The 23,835-nt window shown below is 37.9% G+C and overlaps 1 protein-coding gene across 1 annotated transcript in view; it reads right to left on the bottom strand.

The window, feature by feature from the left end:
• Positions 1-23,835, bottom strand: part of BNC2 (basonuclin zinc finger protein 2) — a 320,822-nt gene that overhangs the window by 106,895 nt on the left and 190,092 nt on the right. The window contains exon 3 of the mRNA XM_088532024.1: positions 7,609-7,711. Within this exon, the coding sequence (XP_088388150.1) occupies positions 7,609-7,711 (103 nt within the window). The remainder of the gene's footprint in view (positions 1-7,608; positions 7,712-23,835) is intronic.

Below are 23,835 nucleotides of genomic sequence, written 5' to 3' on the forward strand. Positions count from 1 at the left end.
AGTTATCCATGGTATTATCGTTGCTCTGTAACATCTGATAGCAATATGGAATTTTTATTCTTGCAATCAAATCCCATTTTAACCTTCTGAAGCTATACTGAATGGAGTAGTAGGGTTTGTTTCATATATAACTCTTTCAATTTGTGTCCTGCTTAACCTAGTGAACTCTACTTAATTAAGATGTTCCTATAAACAATTAAGCTTCTTGTAGGATCGTTAAGAAGATATAAAAATTTATGATGTAATAAAGTGTAATAAAATGATAAAGTGGTTAGCACATCACAGCAATTCATGTGCAGCAGCATAGGTGTTAAAAGGAGACAAAGTAAGCAGGTACCATCACCTAGTCATCCTGGGGAGCTATGAGTCCACGTTAGATAAGCCCGCAATTGCTGCCATAGAAATCTGCTAGTGATTTGTGTTTGCAGGTCCCATAGAATTTACTCTATTGATTTAGGAATCTAGCAGGAAGCTCCAGACACTCTGCTGCTCAAGCTTTGCCATGTAATAAACTTCCTAACAGCACATGTAAGGGGACAAGTTAAACGAATTCATTGCCTGCCTTTCCAAAACGGAGCCTCATTCTATCTGAAAAGAGTAATGCTAGTATAAGCATAATTCCTCTCAGTGCCTTTTTTTTTTTTTTTTTGGCCTTTGCTCCACTTTGTACATAGTAAAGCAATTCTTTTCCATAATGGGTTCTCTCCTTAAAAAGAAGGATTGGTTGTCCCAGAGCTTGATCTCACGTTACTGGGTATGTTAAATGGGATGAAGTCTTCTTTGTAAAATGGAACTTAAATAATGATGGATACCACATAACAATACCTTGCACTTCTGTAATACCCTGAGTCTAAACCTTTCTGGACATTTTATATCTAGTCAAGGTAGGCCATACCTATAAAAGTTACTATTGTATCACTGGAAAATCAAGGCACTCGAGAACAATATCACAAAAAGTAAGTCAGCAACAGAAATGTACAATTAAGTTTTGGACCATGGTACTGTATCAGTTTATATTACCAGGAACTGAGTGAGAAAAGGCAGATATTTTTTTCCTGTAGTCATTAAATTTGTGTTTTGTTCGCAAAATGAGGTTCCATTGTGGGAAGCAAGTTGCCCCTACCTTTTTATCTACCAGGTCAGCCTAACATATACACAGAATTTAACATATCAACATTATAAAAACTGCTCAAAAAACAGGGTACTGAAGTAGAAACAGTGGCAAATCTTTTTTAATAGTACTGCTTATTTTTAGAGCCACTTTCTTGTAACATACATCAACAGCAAGGTAGTGAACACAGGTATACGCAGCAAGAGGACATGATGCCCTCCAGTCATGCAGACAGGCATTGGGATTCACAGCAGGAGAAGGAATTCTGCTTTGGTACAAAGAGCCTTTCTGCAAGTATAAATAAATGACAGTGTATTCTTCCAAGCCAGGGTTGAGAAGAGTCACCTGCAAATTTGTTACCCATACAAAGCAATTTGACTGCAAGGATGCCTGTTTTCAAATGAGAATTGCTAATGAGCTGATGGTATTACTCTGTGTGACTTGTGCAGAGTTTTTTTGTACAGTAAAGTGCTCATAATGAGAAAAGATTTTACTTTGGGATATAAACATAGTGCAAACCAGCAGAAAAGGATATTATATTTCACCACCAGGTAATGAACAGTTGTAGGCTCAGCCCTCACTGGAGCGGTTTTTAAGCTGACTTTACTTACTCTCTGGTCAAGGATAATCTCACCTGACCAAGGTATACTAGCTCTTTCACAACTAGGACTATGAGCTAACGGTGCCATGGGAGGAAGGTCTAACCTCTTCCTCCTGGCTGAGATAAGCATGAAGATGTCCTGTTGGTAACAGGGAAGAAGAGAGAAAAGATTTGAATCCGAATGGATTGAAGGACACCCCCAAGGAAATCCAGGGAAGACCAGAGGTATGAGGGCATCCAGGGAAGACAGGAGGTACGAGGGCCAACCCACAAATGTTACCGCCTGCAGATCTCTTACAGGAGGTAACCTAAGGATGACAGCCTACATGAGAGCTACACTCTTGACTGAATACGAGGATGGAGAGGGAAGTCCTTTAAATTTGATCTTGGGACAATCAAGTATTGTTTTATTTCTTGTCACTTCCCTCTTTTAAACCTCTGTAGCAAAGTTACTTATCTAAGATGTACCTGCAAGATAGCAGCATACACCTTCTCTGTGCTGTGCTGGACACTGTGGGAGCTACTGGTGAAGGGAAGGGAAAAGAGGAGCAGAAAGGGGACTTTAATGAAGAGAAGTTTTACCAGTAATAAACGTTAATCAGGTAAGGTTCCTGCAAGCAACTGAATATTGAAAAATATGCCTCAATCTTCAGGGTCATAAGGAAGTTATAATGAATTAAAATGATTTTGTCAGTACAGTACAGGAAAAGCCACACTAGATCTAAAATAATTTTATGTTAGGAGTCAAGAAGAGCTAACTTTTGTTATCAATAAATTAGAGGGATTTCTTTGCTGAAAATCTCTGTGTGACTAGAAAATATGAGATCTATGGCATTCTCAAGTCATTTTAAAGTATTTTAAAGATCTGACTCTAAATGGCATAGAAGGAAACATGTTAAGGTCGTGATTTGCTTTTAAATCCTATGGAACAATATAATATATATAATATGACCCATTTATTCTACCACAAAATTGTAATAATAGGATTACATTTCCCTTTTCCCTGTTAATATTTTTCCTATATTATCTTCATTTCTAAGGAAAGAAAAACATGGCAGTTCTGCCTGTTTTTAAAGAGATTCTAAGATATATAACAATGGAGGGCTCTTTTTTTTTTTCTTTTAAATTGGAGTTGACCTTTGACTTTGCAAACCCAGATCTTGTTCACGTAATAGCTTTGGACTGAGACAAATTTTAGTTGACTTTTAATTCAACATAGCACTTCTCTCGCTTCTCCTCTCAGCTCCATGCAGCTCACATTAAAAGCCTAAATCTTCCTCCTAAACCAAGTCCTCCAAGCAGCTTCAGGGTAAGGAAAGATGCCGTTTCCGAATTTTCCACAGCGCTTCTTTTGGCTTTATCTATTTATTTAGTGTCTTTCCTTTATTCTGCTCTGTCTTCACCACTGTCTCAGCTGACAACTCTACAAATTACCATATAGAAACAGCCGCTCATTCACTTGGAATGAACAAGAAGTAGCCGTCATGCCATGTGTGTGAATTTGTGATAGCGCCTTCTCCCCCGGGTGGCGTGGCCGATGCTTTGAGTGTTGGTCTCATTCACAACAAGCCAATGCCTGCACTGTTCAAACACTGACAAGAGGAAACGTTCTTCCAGGATGGAAGTGTAAACCCACAGAGTGAGTTTCCGAGCATGAGTGCTCACTGGATGGCAACCTCCCAACCAAGAGGGACTAATGGATTTGCACTATGAGCTGCAAGCTACAAGTCAGTGCCTATCGTATTGAAACCTAAAGGCCTAGTAACTTGAAGTTACTAGAGAAAAGGCCTGGCCAATCCTCAGCCAAAGAAGAGCCCATACACAGAGATGCACCTGACAGAGGCACTAAAGCATACTAGTATGGAGAGCCCAGCTCAGAGATGTCCTGATTGGAATGATGATTGGCCTGCTCTGATGAAGAAAAAAAAAAAGGCACAAGGAAGACAGCAAAATATTCACAGTCTACCTCATTTCACTGAGTAGACGGAATAGTGTGGAATTCAGGTGGTTTGAGAATGCACTATATACCAAAAATATCTAAAAAGGAGGTTCTAGTCTTTGATGTCTAATTAAGCTTTACCAGTGACCACTCTGAGGATAAGATAAGAAACTAATGCTTTTACTATTCTGACTCTCTTTGAAACAATGCAACAATGTTTTTGGAAAAAAATAATACAATTGTTATACTGTGGTCTTTTAATAATTATAAAGACTAAAATAACTGCAATTCAGCTTACTAAAGAAAAATGAGAGTCCAACAGTTTTAGCACACTATGCTGTATTTCATCCTAACATACTTTTTTTTTTTTTTTTTTTTTAAGGGCTAAATGGTTATAAACGAGGGTAGACTGTATCTCTTATTGATACTGCATTGGGTCTCTTGATCTGTTGAACCACATACAATAAAAGTATTTCTGCTAGTAGCACAGTAATCCTTATTCTTGCATCAATGACAAGCATACAAGGCAGAATGTAAAGCCAGTGAAATCAACTGTCTGCTTTACTGATGAATTTCATAATTTCTCATAGGCTAAGATATTTTGGCTAGGGAAAGCGGATCACAGGTTTTCTTTTTTTCATTATTTCCTATGACCTTTGAGTAAGTGAATTTCTGTGCCAAAGCTAGTAAAAGGTCATGACTATCTCCTTAAAGTCTATTACTTGTAATATAATAATATCAGGTAAAGAAACCAAGAAAGTCTTGACTTTTTTTTTCAGTCATCTTGCTTTTACATTCTTTAAAAACACAAAATAGCAGTTTCCTGTATTTTCCCACACAATTCCACTATTAAGGTTTTACTAGATTTATTTTTCATGCTATATAAAGTATCTTAACCATAAGAAAGGGAAAGAAAAATGGGTAACTATTGTCTGTGTGTCTGCTTGAGGCTTAGAAAATGGCTTATCCAATTTAAAAAAAAAAAAAAGATTGTTTTAGTAAATAAATCTCCATCCAAACTAACAATATGAAAACTAGATTTCAGCTGGAAAAAATAAGAATTAATATTCCAATTCTCCAAATCCCTTTAGAAATCCAGATATTCTCACTAGAAATACCCAATTCCTCTCTAAGCATAGCTGTACTAGAGAAAGCCACTATATTCTGTACAGCTTTTGGCTTCTGTCTTAAAAACCCTGATGGTAGGATTACCACTATAGCATAAGGTACAGGGTCAAAACTCAATAAACTGAGCTTCTGCCAACATAAACATTTATCTTGCCACAGAAGAACTCCTTTGATGAATCTGTTCATATATTGACATCCTACTTTTGGCACCTCAAAATAGAAAAAAAAATGAACTGGTAGGAAACCTTCCCTTTCAAGACGTGTACAGCTCGTTTTAGGTGAAGGAAGGAAAACATGAGAAAGACAATGGAAACAAGAAAAAAAGAAAATAGTCTAATAGTTGCTAAGTTTAATAATGCCACGGTGGCTGCATGCCCTTTCCTTCTCACTCAGGAACTCCAACATTTTAAACAGGCAACTATTAACATGCATTAACTCTACACAGATCAGTCAAGCAAGGCATGAGAAGACTGCAGTTCTAAGCTATTTTTGAACTATTCAGTTAATTATGATTCTAGGTTATCAAAACTGAATAAGCATGGTACTTCCTTTTGGAAACACCTATTCTTTGATAATTGCATTCAACAAAGCACTACCTCATGTGTCAAGGATCTGAGCTGAAATTCATTAATAAAAATCAGAAGAAAATCCTTCAATTAAAGCAGCAGGAAATACTATTTGCATTCAAGGAACAACTTCTAGAAGTACACTGTTAATGGTTTAAAGGAAATCACTTCTGAGTAGCAGCTCAATCCTGTGATTTTCAAATCCAGGTGCTATGCTACAGTGAATTAATCAGTCTCCTGAACATTGCTCTCAAAATTCTGGAAAACAGTTAAGGGCAGCAACTGAAACAGATGCATCACAATCTTTAGGAACTAATTTATAAGCCTAGAATGTCTTATGTGTATGAAATGTCCATCTGACTGGCCTTGCTCTGCCAGAAAATGTAAATGAATTAAATGAAGCTATACCAAGAACTAAAAAGATCTTAAAAAAAATGTGGGGAGGGGCTAAAAGTAAGCAGAACACTAAAAAAAAATCCCAATCCAGAAAAACAAACCTAGAGCATTCTCTTCTGGGTGCTGTAGTAAAACAAATACTCCGCATTAATATGCAGCAGTACTTAGTTTTCCTACTGTGAATGTGAAGCGCTCAGGTTTGGGCGCAGATGGTGCACCCCAGTTATCACATTCTCATTCCAGCTTTTTGGACTTGGCCATTTCTGTCAAGCACGCTGCAGTGATCTCAGATTACTTTCACATATTCCGATTTTGAATCCAACCGCCTCGCAGGAAGAATTTACCAGAAAAATCTGACCACACATTACTTCTAAGGAGTAACGGCTGAAAACAAAAAGTGGGAAGCTTGTGTGCCAGAATCCAAATGTCAAGACTGCTGATTGCTGCTGCTCAGTGGGAAGAGTCACCCTGGAAAATAGCTGGACAAGCCGGCACTATCTGCGGATCAGACAAGCGGATCCTGCGGATGCTGGCTCTATGCAATGCCTACATCGAGCCCCAACTCCTGAAATTCCGCGAGGAGCGAGTGTGGCCACACCATCTCTGAAGATACATTGCCGGGAATTAAGTGGAACAAAAACAATCCGTGTCCCCAGAGATTCTAGTATATTATAAACTTGCAACCAAGTGCCAGCTCACTGCTGCGAGGGACGGCTGGGGAGGTTGTGTACATCACTGTGAAGGGACACAGGACTGCTCTGAACCTCGTGCCTTCCTCTCCAGGTATGTGAGTGTTTTAAAAGCTCCTGTCCCGCTCGCTGTTGTCTGGTCTGGTTGAGTGCTCGCACTTGTCAGCCCGCTCGGGCACAACCGCACACAGACGTGCACTAAGCCAACAGAAATCACGAGCATGTTAGGAGGGAGGAACTGAACTCCCACCCCAGATCGCATCAAAGTAAAATGAAATTTATAAAATACAACCCACTGAATGCTTGGCAGAAGTGGGGAATGAAGAGTATGCTTGCTTAGGTGCCAATAGCCTGGACTGTGAGAAGAAACCTCAGGCACTAATTTCTTCACCAAACACAGCAGTCTTTCTTTCTTTTTCCTCTCTTTCTCATTTAATCATTTTAGAATGTAGGTGTCTTCCTTATTTGCCTTCTAATTTTGTCTGTGGAGGCTCTGCTGAACACGATCCCTCTCTCTCTCAGTTCTCAGTGACTTTGTAGAAAAAAATAAGCCAAATGCACAATATAGCAAAAGACAGATAAAAAGAGAACTCTAAGCAATTAGTATATATTTCTCTCTTTAGGTCAGAGCTAGAGATACTCTGATCTCTCTCCGCTTTCTTCATCTACTTACACATGGGGAAGAGAGGTTCACCTTGCAAATCATACGTGCACACTTTTGGTGAGCCAAGTAAGATACCCTGGCTTCATTCTGACACCCCAGCTACAAAAGGCTGACGTGAGGATGTTTGAATTTCCATCAGGCTCAGCAACTTGCTGGCTGATGCCGATCTGCAACATGAGCTCTGCTGTGCAACATCCTATAAACTTTTTGCCTTTCTGCTGAGACCTGTTAGCACAGCATTATTTCCTGCAGGCAGAATACACTCTTTGAGCTGTGCACAAGCTGTTAAACTCCACCAGCACTTGTAGCCATGGCCAGGGTAACTGGCGTTTTCTTTTCCATCCTAGACATTGCTATAGTAAAAAAGCAGGTACATGCATGTGCACACACATGCATACTGCACACAGATGCATATACTGATAGACAGGACTGTTGCACGTTCTCCAGCTTTGTTAGTTAAAGGTTTTTAGAAAGACAGAATCATGACAGCAAGACCAGAACAGAGGTTTCTTACCATGTGCCACCCAGCCATGTTTACACTGATCACAGGTTCTCAGGTTAATCTTCCCTGGTTGAAAACATTCACACGTGCAATTTACCAGTGTACAGCGGATGGCCTGGAAAGAGAAAAAGAGAACACATATTAATGTTTTTCTCCCCTCCCTGTTCAGGTTTGTCATATAGGATAGAAAGGAACTAACTGCACAGCAAAAAAAAAACATCCTAACATTTGCAGCCTCCTTCATTCTTCTAAGCGAAGATTCATTTGCTTTCAAAAAGACACATCAGTATGCCTGGGCAATGACAACAAAAATGCATAGTCAATAATAACATATTCAGTTGTTCCATGAAGATGAACACATTCCTAAATTCTTTGAAAGAACGTCTCTGTTTCCTTTATGAGAGAAAAAGGAGGATTATGTAGGTGTTCAGCAAATTTCCGGATTTAGAATCAAATGCCTGAAGGACAATGTTACTAGGGATGTCTTCCCATAGCAGCGTATTGGCTTGCTGAAAAACAGGAGTGAAGCAAGGAGGCAAAAATACACAAGAAGGAGGAGTACAGGTCTCTCTTCCCTCCCCCCCCACAAGACCCAAAGGTTATTCTCAAGCTTCCCTGTTGACATTCACCCAAGATGTAACTCAGTTAAATCAGAAAGGAGTCACGGTTTGACGTGTTCCCAAAACAGGATGAAAGGACAGAGATACAACAGTGGGACTACCTCATGAAACATACTGTAACTTACTTATGCATCTATCAATTACCCCAGTATCTGGTCATAATCCTTTGCCTTTCAGCCCATTATATTTGTCGAACTCACATATATTTCCCTATTTCACAGCAAAAGAAAGAAGTGATTTCAAAGCAATGATGCTAAAACTATAGTCCCATACTGAGATTAAAATTTTGCCTCAATAATATATCTTATTAACACCCCACCTCTCTTTAAAATGATTTTGAAACTACGCAGGTTTACTTTAAGAAGGGACAGCCAGGCCCAGAGAAAAGCAAATGTAAATGAAGTAAGATTTCTTTCTTTTTTTTTTTTCTCCAAGTGCAACAGATGTATGTTTTTAAATAGTGTAGAAGATGACCTGTGCACTTCAAACTGCTACTTACAAATTTATGGCATGCATTTAGCTGTAATTTGCATGGAGATTTCTGAGACAAGAGAGGCTTATTCTGATCATTCACAGATTAACAATCTACTGTAACTACCAGAGCTGCCAGGAAAAGATATCTCTATAGATTTAGATGCAATCAATGATTACTTGGGGGCGAAGGTGGGGGAAGGGTGCCTGGTACCTATAGCCACAGAGATACTGGAGCTTTATCAATGCCCCTGCTGCTGCCAAGGGCAAACACCTGCTCCCTTTCCCCCATCACTCTATCTGCATGTGAATAGAATTGCCTCAACTATACTAACTTAAAGAAAATCATCATCAGTTTGGCTAGGCTGAATTCTTTGTTTGTTGTCAGTTAAAGGAGTTCATGGTTACTTTCAATGTGTTGGGTTTATTTATTTATTTATTTATTTGCATCAGGTAGCAATCTAAAGCCATTTGTATATCAGCTATTCACTTAAGCCTGTATTTCTCTGATAAATTTCAGACACAGAAGTCCTTCCTCTCTCCCTCCTATCTCATCTGCTCTTCTACTACCTCTTACAAAAAACTTGCGAAGGGAAAAAAAAAAAAAAAGCTGCTGTATTATGCCTGACACTTCAGGGTCTCAGTCCCAATGTCACCTGTCTGATTACTCATTAGCTAGGTTATAAAACACTGCAGTATGTATGCATGATTAAAAGAATTAGTAATATGAAATATAAGGGCACCAAAGAAGTGCTGACTGTGCAAGAATAATATATGTGTTTGTGGGTTATGAGGAAAAAATTCTCCTGAAAGGTCCTGTTTCATGTTCAATAGTTTATTGACTCAGTAATATATCAGGTCTCCGCCGGTCAGTAATGGTGTCTTTCCCTAATATGTTCATTAATTAATGAACTCGGTAATTAATTGTACTGCAAAAAGAAAGAAGGGCTTACAAAATGGTATTCCTATTATACTGTAAAAGGTTTGCTCACATTCACCACCTTGTTTCATATTTTAAATCTTTGCACCACTGTTACGTATATTTGTTGCACTTGATGTTATATTGTTTTGTTCTCGTATCATTCACAGTATACAGTACGGGAGTAATACAGTTATAATGCATGTACACATACTAGATGAAACTGTGTCATTTGGTAGAGTTGCTTTATTAAGGCTGATCAGCATTTCCATTATAAACCTACCCATTTTTTTCCAAGAGGTTAGCAGGTTGCCTGTAAAAATTGGATTCAGTATGAACCTGAAATACAGTGTCTCAGCCTAAGAGTGAGTTTTATTACACATACTCAAAAATGATCCATTTAGCCATTTTAAATTATGAGCAGGGGAAAAAAGTTTAGGGGTTTAATGTTTCTTTTCCTCTTCTATGAGTTAAAGAGTCTTTAAGGTATAAAGTGTTGAAGGGCATTAAATAATTAACAAGTGTTCCATTTTTTAAATATAGCCCTTTCCCAAATTCACATAAACTTTTCAGAAACATAAAAATGTCTGCTTTTTCCTCAAATAACTCAATTTGTAAAGTCCTAAGAAATGGATATGTATTTTTATAAAATAACTATGGATTAGTCTGAGAGGTTCCAAAAATAAGTAGTATGGCCCAAAGATTCAACCTGGCCTTTACTGGATCTTCTTTTGGCAAAAAAAAAAAAAATGCTGATGTTGTAGTTTGGCTTCAGGAGCTTCCCACCTTGGGAAGCAGGTATCTGCACCTGCACCATGAGGAAGAGGGCTCACTCTGCTCATGTGGGACTGGAGAAAACCATAGGCTTTTTTTATGCTCTTGTATGACCCAAGGCAAATCAGTTGGTAAGTTGGATACCTGCATTCCCTAAACAAAAACCAGATGCAATGGTAATGAATTGGTGCTCTCAGGGTAAATGCAACATAAATTGTGAGACACAATTTATTGATGGAGGCTGTGCAAAATTTCAGGATGAGAACGCAGTCCTTCCTTCAAATATATATATACATTTATTTATTTTACACAGTTAATCCAGAATCAATGTAGCTTGCATTGCCATTTATTTCTCATCTCTACAGCATCCAACAAAAAAACCAGGACAACTCATCAAGGCGATGCTTCAATAGGCCAGAAATAGTGTGTTGCAACATTAGCATGAAAGACCTTCATAACACAACCAACATCATACAGTAAAAATATGTATCTGAATTATTAACAACACCCGTCTATAGTTTTCCAATAGCATTTAATTTAGGTAGTCAGGTAATCAGTGACAGTCAGGCTCAGGAATGACCCTGACCAGCAGCGGGTGAATCTGGCATAGACTCATCTGCTCATGCAAAGCTTTAACATGGTCCCTCCATTCCTCAGTGAAGGGATGTTAACGTAGAGAGAGGATTAAGAGTAGAGTGGTTGGTGCACTTGTAGGTAGTAGAGTGGGTTGGCATAACTATGGTTGGACATCTGTTACTCCTTAATCTTAAAAGGATGGGGGATGGATAATAAAAAGATCCTGGAGTGAGTCTGCAGCTGCTGAACATTGCAACCATTGTTCAAGTTCATTAAAAGGTAGGCATAAAAATGCAAGGGCAGAACAATGCTAAACTTTTGCTAGAAAATACTTTTGAGAGAGTACTGCCAGGCATTCCAGAAACTATTCAATGTAATTCTACCTTTCCAATGTAGTTTTTTAAAGGTTTACAAAACCAGACACTATGTATAGTACACTATTTTTAGAGAGAGCTACAGAAAGTTTTCCTGGTAAAGTTTTTCTTTAGAAACCCCTGCAAGAAAGATGGAAAAAACAGAAGAAAAGAAACCAAAGGTCTTACACAATGAAAGAAATAGTGAGAGTCGTGTCCCATGAATATGCTGATATGGAAGCATGTGTCTTAAGTTTGTATGGTTAACACTAAGAGACGTTAGATCTCACTTCTGCAGGCTTCACCCAGCCCATTTAACATAGTTTGGGACATTTAATTATATTTAAAAAATACATATTATCCACATATTAATAAGAACAGGCCATATTGGTAAAGGGAAATCAATCTATCTGGCTATTTTGTGGAGCTTCCAAGAGATAGGAAGCCATAAGCCACAGTGAAGAGGAATGCAGTAGGGGAGGAGGAGAACACATAAAGAAGAGATCTGCTCCTTCTTTATCCTCTCTCTGGAGGTCATACAGGTGACCACAAAAAATGGAGGTATTTTAAAATGGCACAAGATGTTAAGGAGGGAGAGAGGTTCAGCAATAATTTCAGTGGTGGGACTGACAAAAATTCTTATTTTAACTCGTGATGATGTTCCTACAATGCTGTGAAGCTAAAAAGAATCTTACTCAACCAGCAGATCTACTGAAATCTCAAATTCTTACATACAGTGGGAAGTGTAAAATAATATAATTCTTATATGCTTTTTTCATATTATATGCCCTGTACATAGCCTTTCAAATATCTACCACTTACTTCCCCTTCTTTACTACTTCAGAGAACCTAATAAAGATTTTTCTCTCTTCTTTTGTCAATTAAGTATTTCCTTCAAAGACCACAGCACAAATTCTGCTGTGTAAATGATGAGAATCCCAATGAAATCATGCCATTTTTAACAGCTGGAAAATCAAGAACACAACAGTTTTAAATTAACATGAGAAGTAGTAACATGTGCCTACTCTCATTTGGAAAGTGAACAAGATGACCTGCATATAGTAAGCTTGGAAATACAGGAAATTTTATAATTTATAGCTGGCCACAGTACCTAAGTGGGAATATCACACTGCAACTGGGACACTGGGCAATAAAAACATGCAGCGATTCCACTTAGAGCTAGACCTTAGGACTGATTTTTATGTCTCAGACCACAGACTTGTGTCCTACTCAAATTGCTGGCACATTTGACAACAGGAAAATAACTACAGATGTTGTGGGCCACCAAATATATTCATAATTCATTGTTGGTAGACAGTTGTAGCTACAATGTTAGGAAGGAAATGCTAAAAGCCAGACTATAGCTACATTTGACTAATCATTTAAGACCGTGGTCATAAAAAGTGGAAATACTGTTTTTCAAGAACAGGAAGGCTTCTTTTATGCTTGCCTCTCTTTGTGCTTTGAAGAACCTCAGAATATCTAGTATTCTAAACCTTTATTGCTCTAAAGGCAAGAAAATCATAGCATATTGGATTATGAATGTAATTTCAAGACAATATATTCCTTCCCAAGGATACCACAAAAAGAAAGTTCCCATAAAACTAAAAGGCCACATAGCTAGGAATCACTACACCTTGCCTAAGTTAATCTTTGAGCTATATATTCACCTCTGTCTGAAGGAAAAAAAGAAGGAAAATCAGATGGAAAGTCTTGCCATGAATTCTACAGAAGGAAGGTTATACGTGCAGAGGTACTTCTCTCTCTGCAGAGAGATGTAACATCTCCACCATGTAATTCCGGTGCTAATGACAGTTTTCAAGTCACTTACAGTTTTTATATGGATAACTGTGTGTGGAAAACACTGGTCAGAGAAAGGCAGAACAGCAGAATTGTGCTGCTCCCACAGATCTGCTGTCTGGCCCTGGGCAACGCAGCCGCTCCCTTCTAACTTGCCCAGTTTGTAAAAACAGGGTAATGATTTTGTGTAGTATTTTCAGAGGCAAGATTAATCTGTTGCTTATACAACACAGTGAAATATGAGGATAGCAGGTAAGGTGGAAGAACTACTATTTCTTTTGTTAGCAATAGTTTTTTTTTATTATTTTTATTTTTTTTTATTTATATAACTTAAGAAAGTTTTGCCCCTAGTAAAGGAATAATTTTAAACAATGGGATCTCCTTATAGGTCTTGGATAAAATAGCCTTTTTATAGATGGCCATTTTTAACAAAAAGAACTCTAATCCCAAGAATGCATTGCTTAAAACAAAAAACAGTAAATGGGAATAGACTTTACATTCCAGTGATCCTAAAATTCATGCAATACGGTAGAGTTTATCATCTTCCTTCCATTCAGCCACCCAAATTTCTTCTGAGTTGATCTCTGCACTGCAGTGCTTTATTAGCAATTTTACGTCATGCTATATTAGCATTAGCATTCGTACTTGTATTTATTTTCACTAACACAATTTGAAAGGTGCTAATATTGTTATATTTCTCTGTGGCATTCATGAAAAAAGTTGCTAATACAGTATGAAGGGAAGGATGCTAATAAGATAGAAAGCTGTAACAGCTTTTCTTTCCTGGAATAAGGACAATGTAGCCTTTAAGAATTTGAGCAAAAAAAATCAACTGCTCTTGACGGATAGATGGTAAATGAAATGGGGAATGAGAAAAAAAAGAGAAGGAAAAAAAATGTCCTTTAGAATCTAAGTTGCATGTAAGCTGGGAATCACTCTTCAATTCTAGTTTAGATATTTCTATGAGTGGAAACCTGGAAACTTTGCACAGACTTTTCTAGAGAAAACATAACACAGCTCTTTTTTTTTTTTTTTTCCTTTTTCTTTTTCCAGAAACTTCCTGTAGGCCCTCTTCTACCCTGACTCTCCATGCTCCCCTCTCAATACCACCAATGGGATAGTCTACAAAGGCTGCAGGAACAAATATCACCTTATGTTTCTGTAGTACGTGAAACTAGCCTAAGGTTGCCAGACATCAAAGACATCTTTGCTCTGAAAAAATTAAGACAGACAAGTGCTTCTTTGCTTAAAATTTGAAGAAAAACATACGGTTGGTTTTTGGATGAGGCTCCCTGTGCCTGAGAGAATGTTATCAAATGCAGTCGTTTGTTCTGAAAGATGAAAAGCAGATTTGTCTCATGAAGCCAGTGCTCTCAGCCACACATCGGCAAGGCCATGGCCGGTATGACCGATGGGGCTCTTGCTCATCTCGGGGGTGGACTTGTCCGCAAGAAGCCCTAGGCACCCTCCTCCATCCATGGCTCTTCCAGAAGGGCTAGCACTCTGCACTTAAGGTGGGGGTCCTCACCCCAAGGAAGTGCAAGGACCATTATCTCCTCTGCAAGTGCTCATGGGGAAACCTCCTTGCATTGGTTTTGTGATCTTGCCCTCCTCAAAGTAGTTGCTAACTGCTACTGTTGCACTGCCTGAAATGGACAACCAAATGGTTCGATATTTCTAGGCTATCCACCCATGCAAATTTATTCTTTTTACAGGAAAAATAAAAATGATCTCGAAGATGAAAAACTCCAGTTAGACATTGGTATTAGAAGAATAATCAAGTTTATTTTGTTTGTTTGTTTTTGGTTTTTCGTGGGGGTGGGGATGTTTTTTTCCCCTATAAATCTTACTGCCATCTCTGCAGGAAAAAAAAAAAAAAAGGCGATAGCAACTGTATGAGTAGAGTATTCAGCAGAGTATACTGAAATCACAAGTTGTGACATCGGCCCTGCTGTTCGCCACAAACTCCTACTGCCTTACAGCCATTTTTAGAAGAAGATAGGTGAACCAATAAGATGCTGATGAAAAACTTAAAACTAAGTAAATCATCCAAAATGAAAGGGGGTGGGGAGGCCCTGCAATATGTTGAAAAAAAAATACAGTAACCCTGTGGATATAGCATTCATGTGAAGGAATGGATCAAAAGTTTTCTTTTTCCACATTATATGGACTAGCTCAATAATCCATGAAAAAAAAAGATTTTACTCAGTAGTCCATAAATGGTTCATAAGAGTTGGAAGTCTGTCCAGTTAAAAAAAATACAATTGAAAACATGCAAATATGCAAAAATATTACCTTAAACAAATGCATATGAAACCTTAAAAAACCCCACAAATGTCAGCAAAAATGATCCTAGCAAAATCAGTAGATTTTTTTTCTGCCTTTTTTTTGTATAAGTGCTAAAAGAACAAGCAAAATTTAATTATAACAGTGTAAAATGTATCCCAATTCCTTGAACAGCACTTCTGTTCCATCTATTTATTTGGACAGACATTCCCTTTAAGAAATATCACAAACATGCTGGTTATTGCCTATTCTGCTCTTCCAGGCAGACTTCGCTTTTCAGGCTTTTTTTAGTATCTCAGATGTTTCTGCTTTCTGGATTCTAAATGATGGGCTTTTGATTTGGACAGAAAAAGACATGGATTTAGACTGCATTGTACTGCATTCCAGCCCATGATGATAAATAACAGGTTTTCAGAAGTTACATGAAAAAGTTATTATGAAAGGTTCTATTGTTTTGAAAATAAGTGCAATAGATGTACAGTTTGAATATATTTATGTGTATAGATAACATATATCTTTTTTTATATCCCACTAAAATTAACACTGTATCATATACCATATTTTAAAATTATAACATAAAACAGTATTTTGTTTGTTAAATTAACCAGAGACTCAATTCTCAGTGTTCCTACAGGCCAGTGCTCTGTTTACCACAGAACTTATATTGTAAGCAAATATGAACCAGGGACCAACTGGTCCCTTTTTATTTCCTTCAAATTGCTTGATTAACAGGTGAATATTTTTCTTTTCATACCACATCCTCAGAATTGCATTTGCTCTTTTATTTATGGGATTTCTTTTTTATTTATATATCTATCTAAAAAATTGCTTCTCCAACATTTTCAGAAAATAAAAAAATGAGATTTTTGCAAAATGTTCTGCAAATGTATACACTTAATTCCAGTTTAGTATGAAATAGATAAATTTCTTCCGTTGCCAGAAAGGAGAATGATTATATATAGCCACTTATTAAAAAAAGAGAAACAGAGAAAGGAGAAAGAAAAGAAAAAAAAAAGAAAAAAATGTTATTGGTTTTCTCAGAAGGATTTTCTTTTATACATAGCTTTATCCTATAATTTTGTCCCTGTTGGGCACACTGCCTAAATTTAAACACAAACAGTCAAGCAATGAAGAAACATTAACACATTTACTGTGAACAAAAACTCCCAGTTGTACAGTGAAATTTTAATACATTTCAACTTATCTCTTTTACTAATGGGGAGAGTACAAACCCTGCAGGAATTCGCTCTGCAAACTGGTAATTACAGTAGACTCACTTTTTTATAATGCATATATATAGTCAGACACAAGAACCATAGCTGCCCTTTTGATGTAGGTTACAATAGAAATGTTTTTAAAAAAATATGAAAATCTACAGCAAGTCTAAAGGAATGCATTATTTCATGGGAAACAGTCCTTTAGCTATACTCAAGAAGTCAAATACACAAAATACAATATAAAATAATATAATAACATATATTTATTTGCTTTTATAAACTAAAGCGCAAGCTTTATCAGCCTCTTCTTTTTATTCCTTTTTTTTTCCAATGTACAGAATAAATCTGCTCCTACTGGTACATAGATGGAGTTTCCATCCCACAATAGCATGTATGAGTTCAGATTTTTTTTTCCCCAGACCTCTTCCTCTGCACAACCTTCAAATTTAAATAGGTTTGATCTTCAAATTTATGTCTCATTAAATCATTATTACACATATTTAAGAGCACCATTATTTCAGTTGCATAGATTTATAACATACAATGTCCAACTCAGCTCAGATGATAGAACATGCGGCGTCTGGCAGAGGATGTTTGAAGTGTGCTCGGAGATGTATTTAATCTGAGAGGGAGTGAAATCAAAGTGTAATCTACTGTCAGTGTCACATGTAGGGACAATATTTGTCCTTAATATAATAACTATAAGGCAGAGGTATATGTTAATTGAAAAAAAAAGGAAGAAAGAACAAAGTATTAGACAAGTGAGGGCCTGTAAAAAATATTTTCAAACCTTTTATGTTCTACTCCAGTTTTTTAGAATGCGTATCACCGTACCACTTGATTCTGCAAGTATTTGTAACCTCATTGTTTACATAAACTCACATAGATGCTCTTCTTTGTAAAGATGGAGAAGAATTCTCACACAACTCAATATATAATTAAATCACTATATTTCATAAATGCAACACAGAAAATTAATAGCAAGTTTCAATACTTCTGGTTCCTGAAAAGTTTTTTTATTCTAGTAGGTCTACTAATATGCACATCAGCAAGATTGCCAGAAGAGCTAGTCACATATTTAGCAGATAGTTTTAAAACTGATTTGTCAATACAGTTTATATTTACCTAGTATATCACCTTGCCAAATGCTGCATATTCATCTATTTGCACCCCTAGCTTCATAGCAATTCATACTGTCTGCCTCCGGTAAGATGGTCTCCTGTTGATTAGACAGTGATGCAAAAGCTCTGCCAGTTTTACTATAGGATTTCATGCTCACAGTTCAAAGGAGTCACAAGCAAAATCACTAGGTTCGCGCGCTTCAAGCCTAAATGCAAAAAGTTGACAGTAGAGAGAAATAGTGGAAATTAATGTCATTGATTCCTACCAGAGAGTCACCATTGAGCAGTCAACCGCATGATAAAGACTGTGCAAGAGCAGTGATGGCAAGACCTTTCTTAGGAGACCTTGAAACATGCTTTCCATGGGGACATTATTACAACTCTTGAAATTTTACGTGAGATTAAAATTTTCGTTTCCCTCATTCCTGGGCACTAGCTTGCTCAGAGATGTCATCATCTTCTCTGGAGATGGTTGCCTCTTAGCAATGAAATTACTCTTTTATATATGAGTTGCTAATAATTTCAGTGTGACTGAAGTAATTTCTTCACAATTTTTCTCATTGGAGGAAAATAAATAAGCTGTATTTGACTAAACTTGAAAAGACTGCTTCCCATTTAAATCAGGGATTTTGGTACAAGATGAAAATGGCATTGAGGAAGAGGGCTACATCAGTATCGCTAGCAAAGGGCACTGCACTTAATGTGCATGTGCATGAGTAGAAGTATTTTACTCATTCCTATGAGAAAATTAATTCTACAAAATGCTAGAAGGGGAGAGGGTGAGAAATATATCCGCCAGCAGCTCTAAAAGCATAAACATTCCTCACTGTAAGAAAAATACATTTCCATAGAATAGAAGATAAATGCTGTATCACTTATGGCTCTGGCTGATGCAATAAGTATGTGCTTAGTCAGCAAGTCTCTATTGAAAGCATATGGGAGGTAACACAAGCTCATCCTCTGAAATTACCTTCATTACTTTGCATCCTAATTAAGGCAACAACCTTGTCACAGTGGTTTCTGTCTGTCTCGGGGTGGGCAGAAACTGGGTCTGCTTTTCCCAATGTGTATGCCTCCTACAATTTACTGATTTTCCAGGTTTCAGAAACGTTATGGGGAGAAAAGAAGAGAAAATGTATCCAAGACTAATGCTCTTCCTGGGTACAAGGCATGAGATCTAGTCACATCTCTGAAGGACAGAAGCAATCACTCTGCAATGAAAATACAGCAACCAAGCTGCTATATTCCTCCCCAATTACTACTTCTTTTTTTAATTCGCAAGGATTCACAGAAACTCTTACCTGCCCCAGAAAAGCTACTGCTCCAGTTTGTGGCACATTTAGAAAGTAAATAATGCTTATTTCTTTTTAAAAATTTTAACCAAAAATTAAGGTACTCCAATCAGTTACACTAAATGAATGTAAAACTAATATATGTAAGGCAATTAGGTTTAATTGTTTTATGCAATAAAAGCATTCCAGATGACCCATGATGGTCCTCGTTTTCTGTTTATTGAACCCTTCCAAGCTTTTTGTGCTCATTTTCATTCAGGACTTCATTTGGGAAAGACTCCTCCTAATGACTGCTAACAGCACTCTGCATATATGACTTTGCTATATGCATGTGTTGCTTTGGAACCTGGTGTTGAGTAACCTTCTTTGCTACTCCTTACACTTACAGCGTTATGTGCAATATTTGGTGGGGCATAGACAGAAAACAAATGAAGAAGCTCAGATCCCAGATGCCTGGAATTTGAGGACACGTTCTTCCAGGTGTCATGAGTTCTCCACATTTGTGCCAATGCAATACAATGCAAAGCGCTGACAGTGATGCTAGAGTTGGTTTTGTTGGCTTTTTGTTACTGTTAAAAAAAATGCTAACACAAAACCCCAAACTAAAGGAATCTAGTGGCACAAATCGTAAATGTCAAACTCTGTTTGGGAGGCTGACTTACGAAGCCATTTCTGCTCAAGGGATATTGGATACCCCCTTAGCTGAGGGACCAAGGAGCACCTTGGCATTGTTGGCATCTCAGGGTGCCCTGCGCCTGAGGGGTGAGACTTGGGTCCCCACTGTCACCCCTTGAGACACCAAACCCTACTCTGTAGTGAGCTATATGGGCAGGGGAGAGAGGCAGAGAGGAGGGAAAATGCAAAACAATCCCTTAGAGACCATTTCTTTCCTTGCTGTTTGTTTACTAACTGACGGCTGTCTGAACACTCTTTATCTAGTTAGAATATAAGATGCAGTCCCTGTGGAGCAAGGCATTTCAAGCACAGCACTGGGGAGAAGACCAACAAAATGTGTGAAGCTTACTACACGATGGCACTGATTTTTACATGTGTTGCGGTCCTTAAAATATCATTGCTTCTCATGTTACACCTACATATTTGCTGATTGCTACGTTAGGAGAGAAAGCTCCAAGTGCAGGAATCATTTCTATAGGTGAATACAGTGTGCATTCATTCGTACAATACCCCGAGATTAAAAATTCAGTGTAATCAAATGGCTAGTTGTTCAGACATTTGTAGCCAGCCAATTAACACAGCTTTTGTCGTAGTCATTTCTCTCTAAGCAGCATCTTTAGCTGGGGATTCAAGAGCCTTTACATCCCTCAGTCCTGACCTTGTAAATTTAAAAGTGGTCTTTTGCATAGTTCACCGTAATTGTAGCTGAATGAGGCCAAATGACTGCCAAATTGCTTTCGAAAGACCAATATGCCCTCTTCTGGTTTTGCATTTAAGGGGGGGAAAAGACAACAGGTGACTCACTGGAAAAGTATTTCCATGTAGACAAACAGGAACATTAGTGTTTAAACACCGAATTATTTTTCCCCTAATCTTTTATAATAGCTTAGTTTCACAAACATTTATTTAGAATCAGTCAAGGAGAACTCAGAATGCCAGAATATGCCTAAGAGAAAACCAGAGGTCTAAAAACATGATTAGGTTTTTTTTGTATTTTCCATTGCTTTTGATTTCATTTAGCTGTGACAGGTCTGAATTCAATACTGTCCCCTCTGCTCACATTACTATGTGAACTTGCACCATGAAATTCATACACTAATTCACAAAAATTAGTTTTGGACTCCAAAGTCTTACTTATCCGCAAATCAAGGACAGATAAGGCAATGGCAGTTAGGCCTTCCCTGCAGCAACCTGTTGTTTTATCTCAGGGCTAGGGTAAGGAAAGCCACACTTCGGGGCCCTTCAAACTTTCACACCTCTGTAGAAAGTGCAGGCAAAGCCTGCCAAGTAATGAGCAATGATCTAACACAGATTTTTAAGAAAACAACTACTACATAAAATTCATCCACTTAGACACATACATACCAGCAGAGGATGACAGCAGGTAAAGCAAATGTCCCAGTAATAATTAAGAAGTCCAAGTACAAAAAGGTATACTGTTTTGCTGCTTATAATTAATAGTGACTTCTACTGCATTTGAACGTACTTTTCTTCTATCTTAATAACTTAGGAAAAAAACACACAGCCTATCTATACCTTTGATTTATCCAATCTTCACTGCACATTTTGAGCTGCTGGTGCTGGGCACTTCTGAAAATCAAGCAGGGCACATTTTCACAGGGAAAGTAGTCAGCTGCATGCATTTAGTGCATTCCAAGCTTCTTTTACAAGGTCTTTCCCAACTTTATCTTGAAGAATACAATAGTCAGTGCATGTTTAAAATTTCTTTCATTTTGCCTTTTGCCAAACTTGTGTTAGATCGCACTAAGTCTAGCATCAGCTGCAGTAATCCTACTGCTGCTCAGTACATAAAGTGCTAAGCAGAGGCTCTGCAAACAGGAATGCTCTCACTCTCTATGCAAAGACCAGTCTGCAGGCTCTAATCCAGCGTGTGTACTTATGTCCACATGCTGTGCTAGTGCTAAGCCCTGTATTTATTCCTGCCACAGCACCCAGCAGTTAAGTTAAAGGACAGAACTTGCTTTGGATACAGTTTAATATGTAAATGTTTTACAGCATTTTAAAAAATACATATAATGTGCACATTTGTGGGAATGTAGACTGGACTGATGGAAAGTCAATGGCTCAATATGTGCAACACTGACAGTGGCCAAGAGCCTCTTACCATTGCAATCAATGACAGTGTTGTCCAGTTTCACTAAGCGAAGAGCAAGCCTGTCATGAACAGCTTTATGAAAAAAGATATAATGTACCAATCTGAACATCTGTCAGCAACAATCACCCTCCCCAGAAATTATAAAATTGAGAGGATTATTATATTGGGATGCGATTTGTACCTGCTTTCTAGCATACGTCAAATAGATCAGCCAAAGAGAATAAGGTGCAAAGCTATCTGCTCCACAGACTACAGCATGGGATCTGCTGCTGGTTTGTATTTCACCCCTAGCATGGCAGAGGGGCTGCACAAGATGTTTGAACCTGTGTTATTTCACATACGTATATCAGAGAAGGGGTGATACTCTTCATTCACTGGTCTCTCCTAGATCTGGTCTCTTCTTCTTGACCAGGATCAGTGGCATCCCTGAGATGCCACTGCCACCATCACAGCTCCTGTTCTTGGAAGAGCCCCCTTTCACCCAAATCCACACACACACACATCATCCACAGCAGAAAACTCCTGCCCGTGCACGGGAAGAGTTAAATCTGCACACGCAGCCCTGCTGCAGCTCTTCCCTCCGGCGGGACGAAGGCCCCGGCCAGATGGGGTGGGTTCCTCAGTCTAGACCTCGGGGTCTACGTGATGGACGACACAAGCGTAAAACAAGCAAGCACATACAGAAAAGGCGAGAATCAGCTCCAAGAAACTCATGTGTCACCTCATTACAGCCAGTAGATTTCCACGATGAAAAGTTAAAGTCACAATGAGACAAATGGGAGCCTTTCTCTCTCTCTTTTTTTTTTTTTTTTTTGTGAGGTCTCCACCGGGTCATAATTAAAAGCAACATTTAGCCTAACACAAATTAGTGATTAGCAGAACCAAAATGCAACCACAAGCACATATCCTTTCTCCACTCCACTTACCACCTAATCCTCTTTGGTGTGAAAACTGGTCTGGAAATGGCATAAAGACAGTCTTTCTGGTGAGTTTTCCAGAATCTTCTGGTAACAACTATGCCAGACACACCACAAAATGAGACTCTGTTACAGTATGTTGATAAGTCTGTTTCCACTCCTTGGAAAAGCCAGATGGTGCAGAGGTGTGCGATAATAATTTCTAAAACCCAAAAAAATGTAAAGCGCCAGAATACTTGTGGTTGGTTTGAGTTTGAGGATCAAATTCAGGTCAGTTCCACTTTATCCAGACTGATTCACTTCTCCCATTACTATTTGATTGCTGACAACATGCTTGCTGCAAAAAAATCCTCAAAACTTGAGTTTAAAAAACTCTTACTTGAAGAGCTTAAAGGCAGTCAGAGAGAAATAAGACATACCAAGTATCCGAGAAGGGAGCTAAACTCATAGAATTACTTTCTCTTACTTTTCTAAAAGACACCAACAATTACCATCAGGACACAAACACGCTCAAGCTCCTACAAAACAGAAAATGGAGATTCTTTATCAACTCATCTAAATTTAACTGAAGACTTTGAACTTCATGCTGGATTTTGGTATTTCAAAAAGCAGTATTTACATGAAGAAAATATCATGCCAAAAACCAGGAAGTGATGCTCCATTAATATTCATTACATGCCAACACTAAACAAAAAAAAAAGGAAAGAAAATGTAAGTTGCCAAGTTTATTTTGGCAAAGCTGTATGGCATGATTTGTATTCAAAGCAAGATTCAGAAAAATGTCTTTAAAAAAATGTAAATCCCTTTCAATTTGAAAAAAATAAGAAACTTTTATAAAACAGCAAGAAAGAGGTACTTCTGGGTGTTAGCTTGCTTTAGGTTTAAAAAATGTATTTATTTTTTTCTCTGTAGACTTTATGTTAGTAGTTAGTATTACTCAAGTACATTGTCACAGAGGAACTCAGCTCAAGCTGGATCTTTTACTTTGTTCTGTCTTTGTAATAAGGAACTTGATTTGTTCAGTTATGAAGATATTTTAAGGTATTTTGATAGGTTATTATAAGGTATTTGATAATATAATTGAAGGTATTTGATACAGTTT

This window comes from Tinamus guttatus, unplaced genomic scaffold (genome assembly GCF_059628265.1).
Source record: "Tinamus guttatus ecotype Peru unplaced genomic scaffold, ASM5962826v1 Tinamus_guttatus_pri_ptg000450l, whole genome shotgun sequence".
NCBI lineage: Eukaryota > Metazoa > Chordata > Aves > Tinamiformes > Tinamidae > Tinamus > Tinamus guttatus.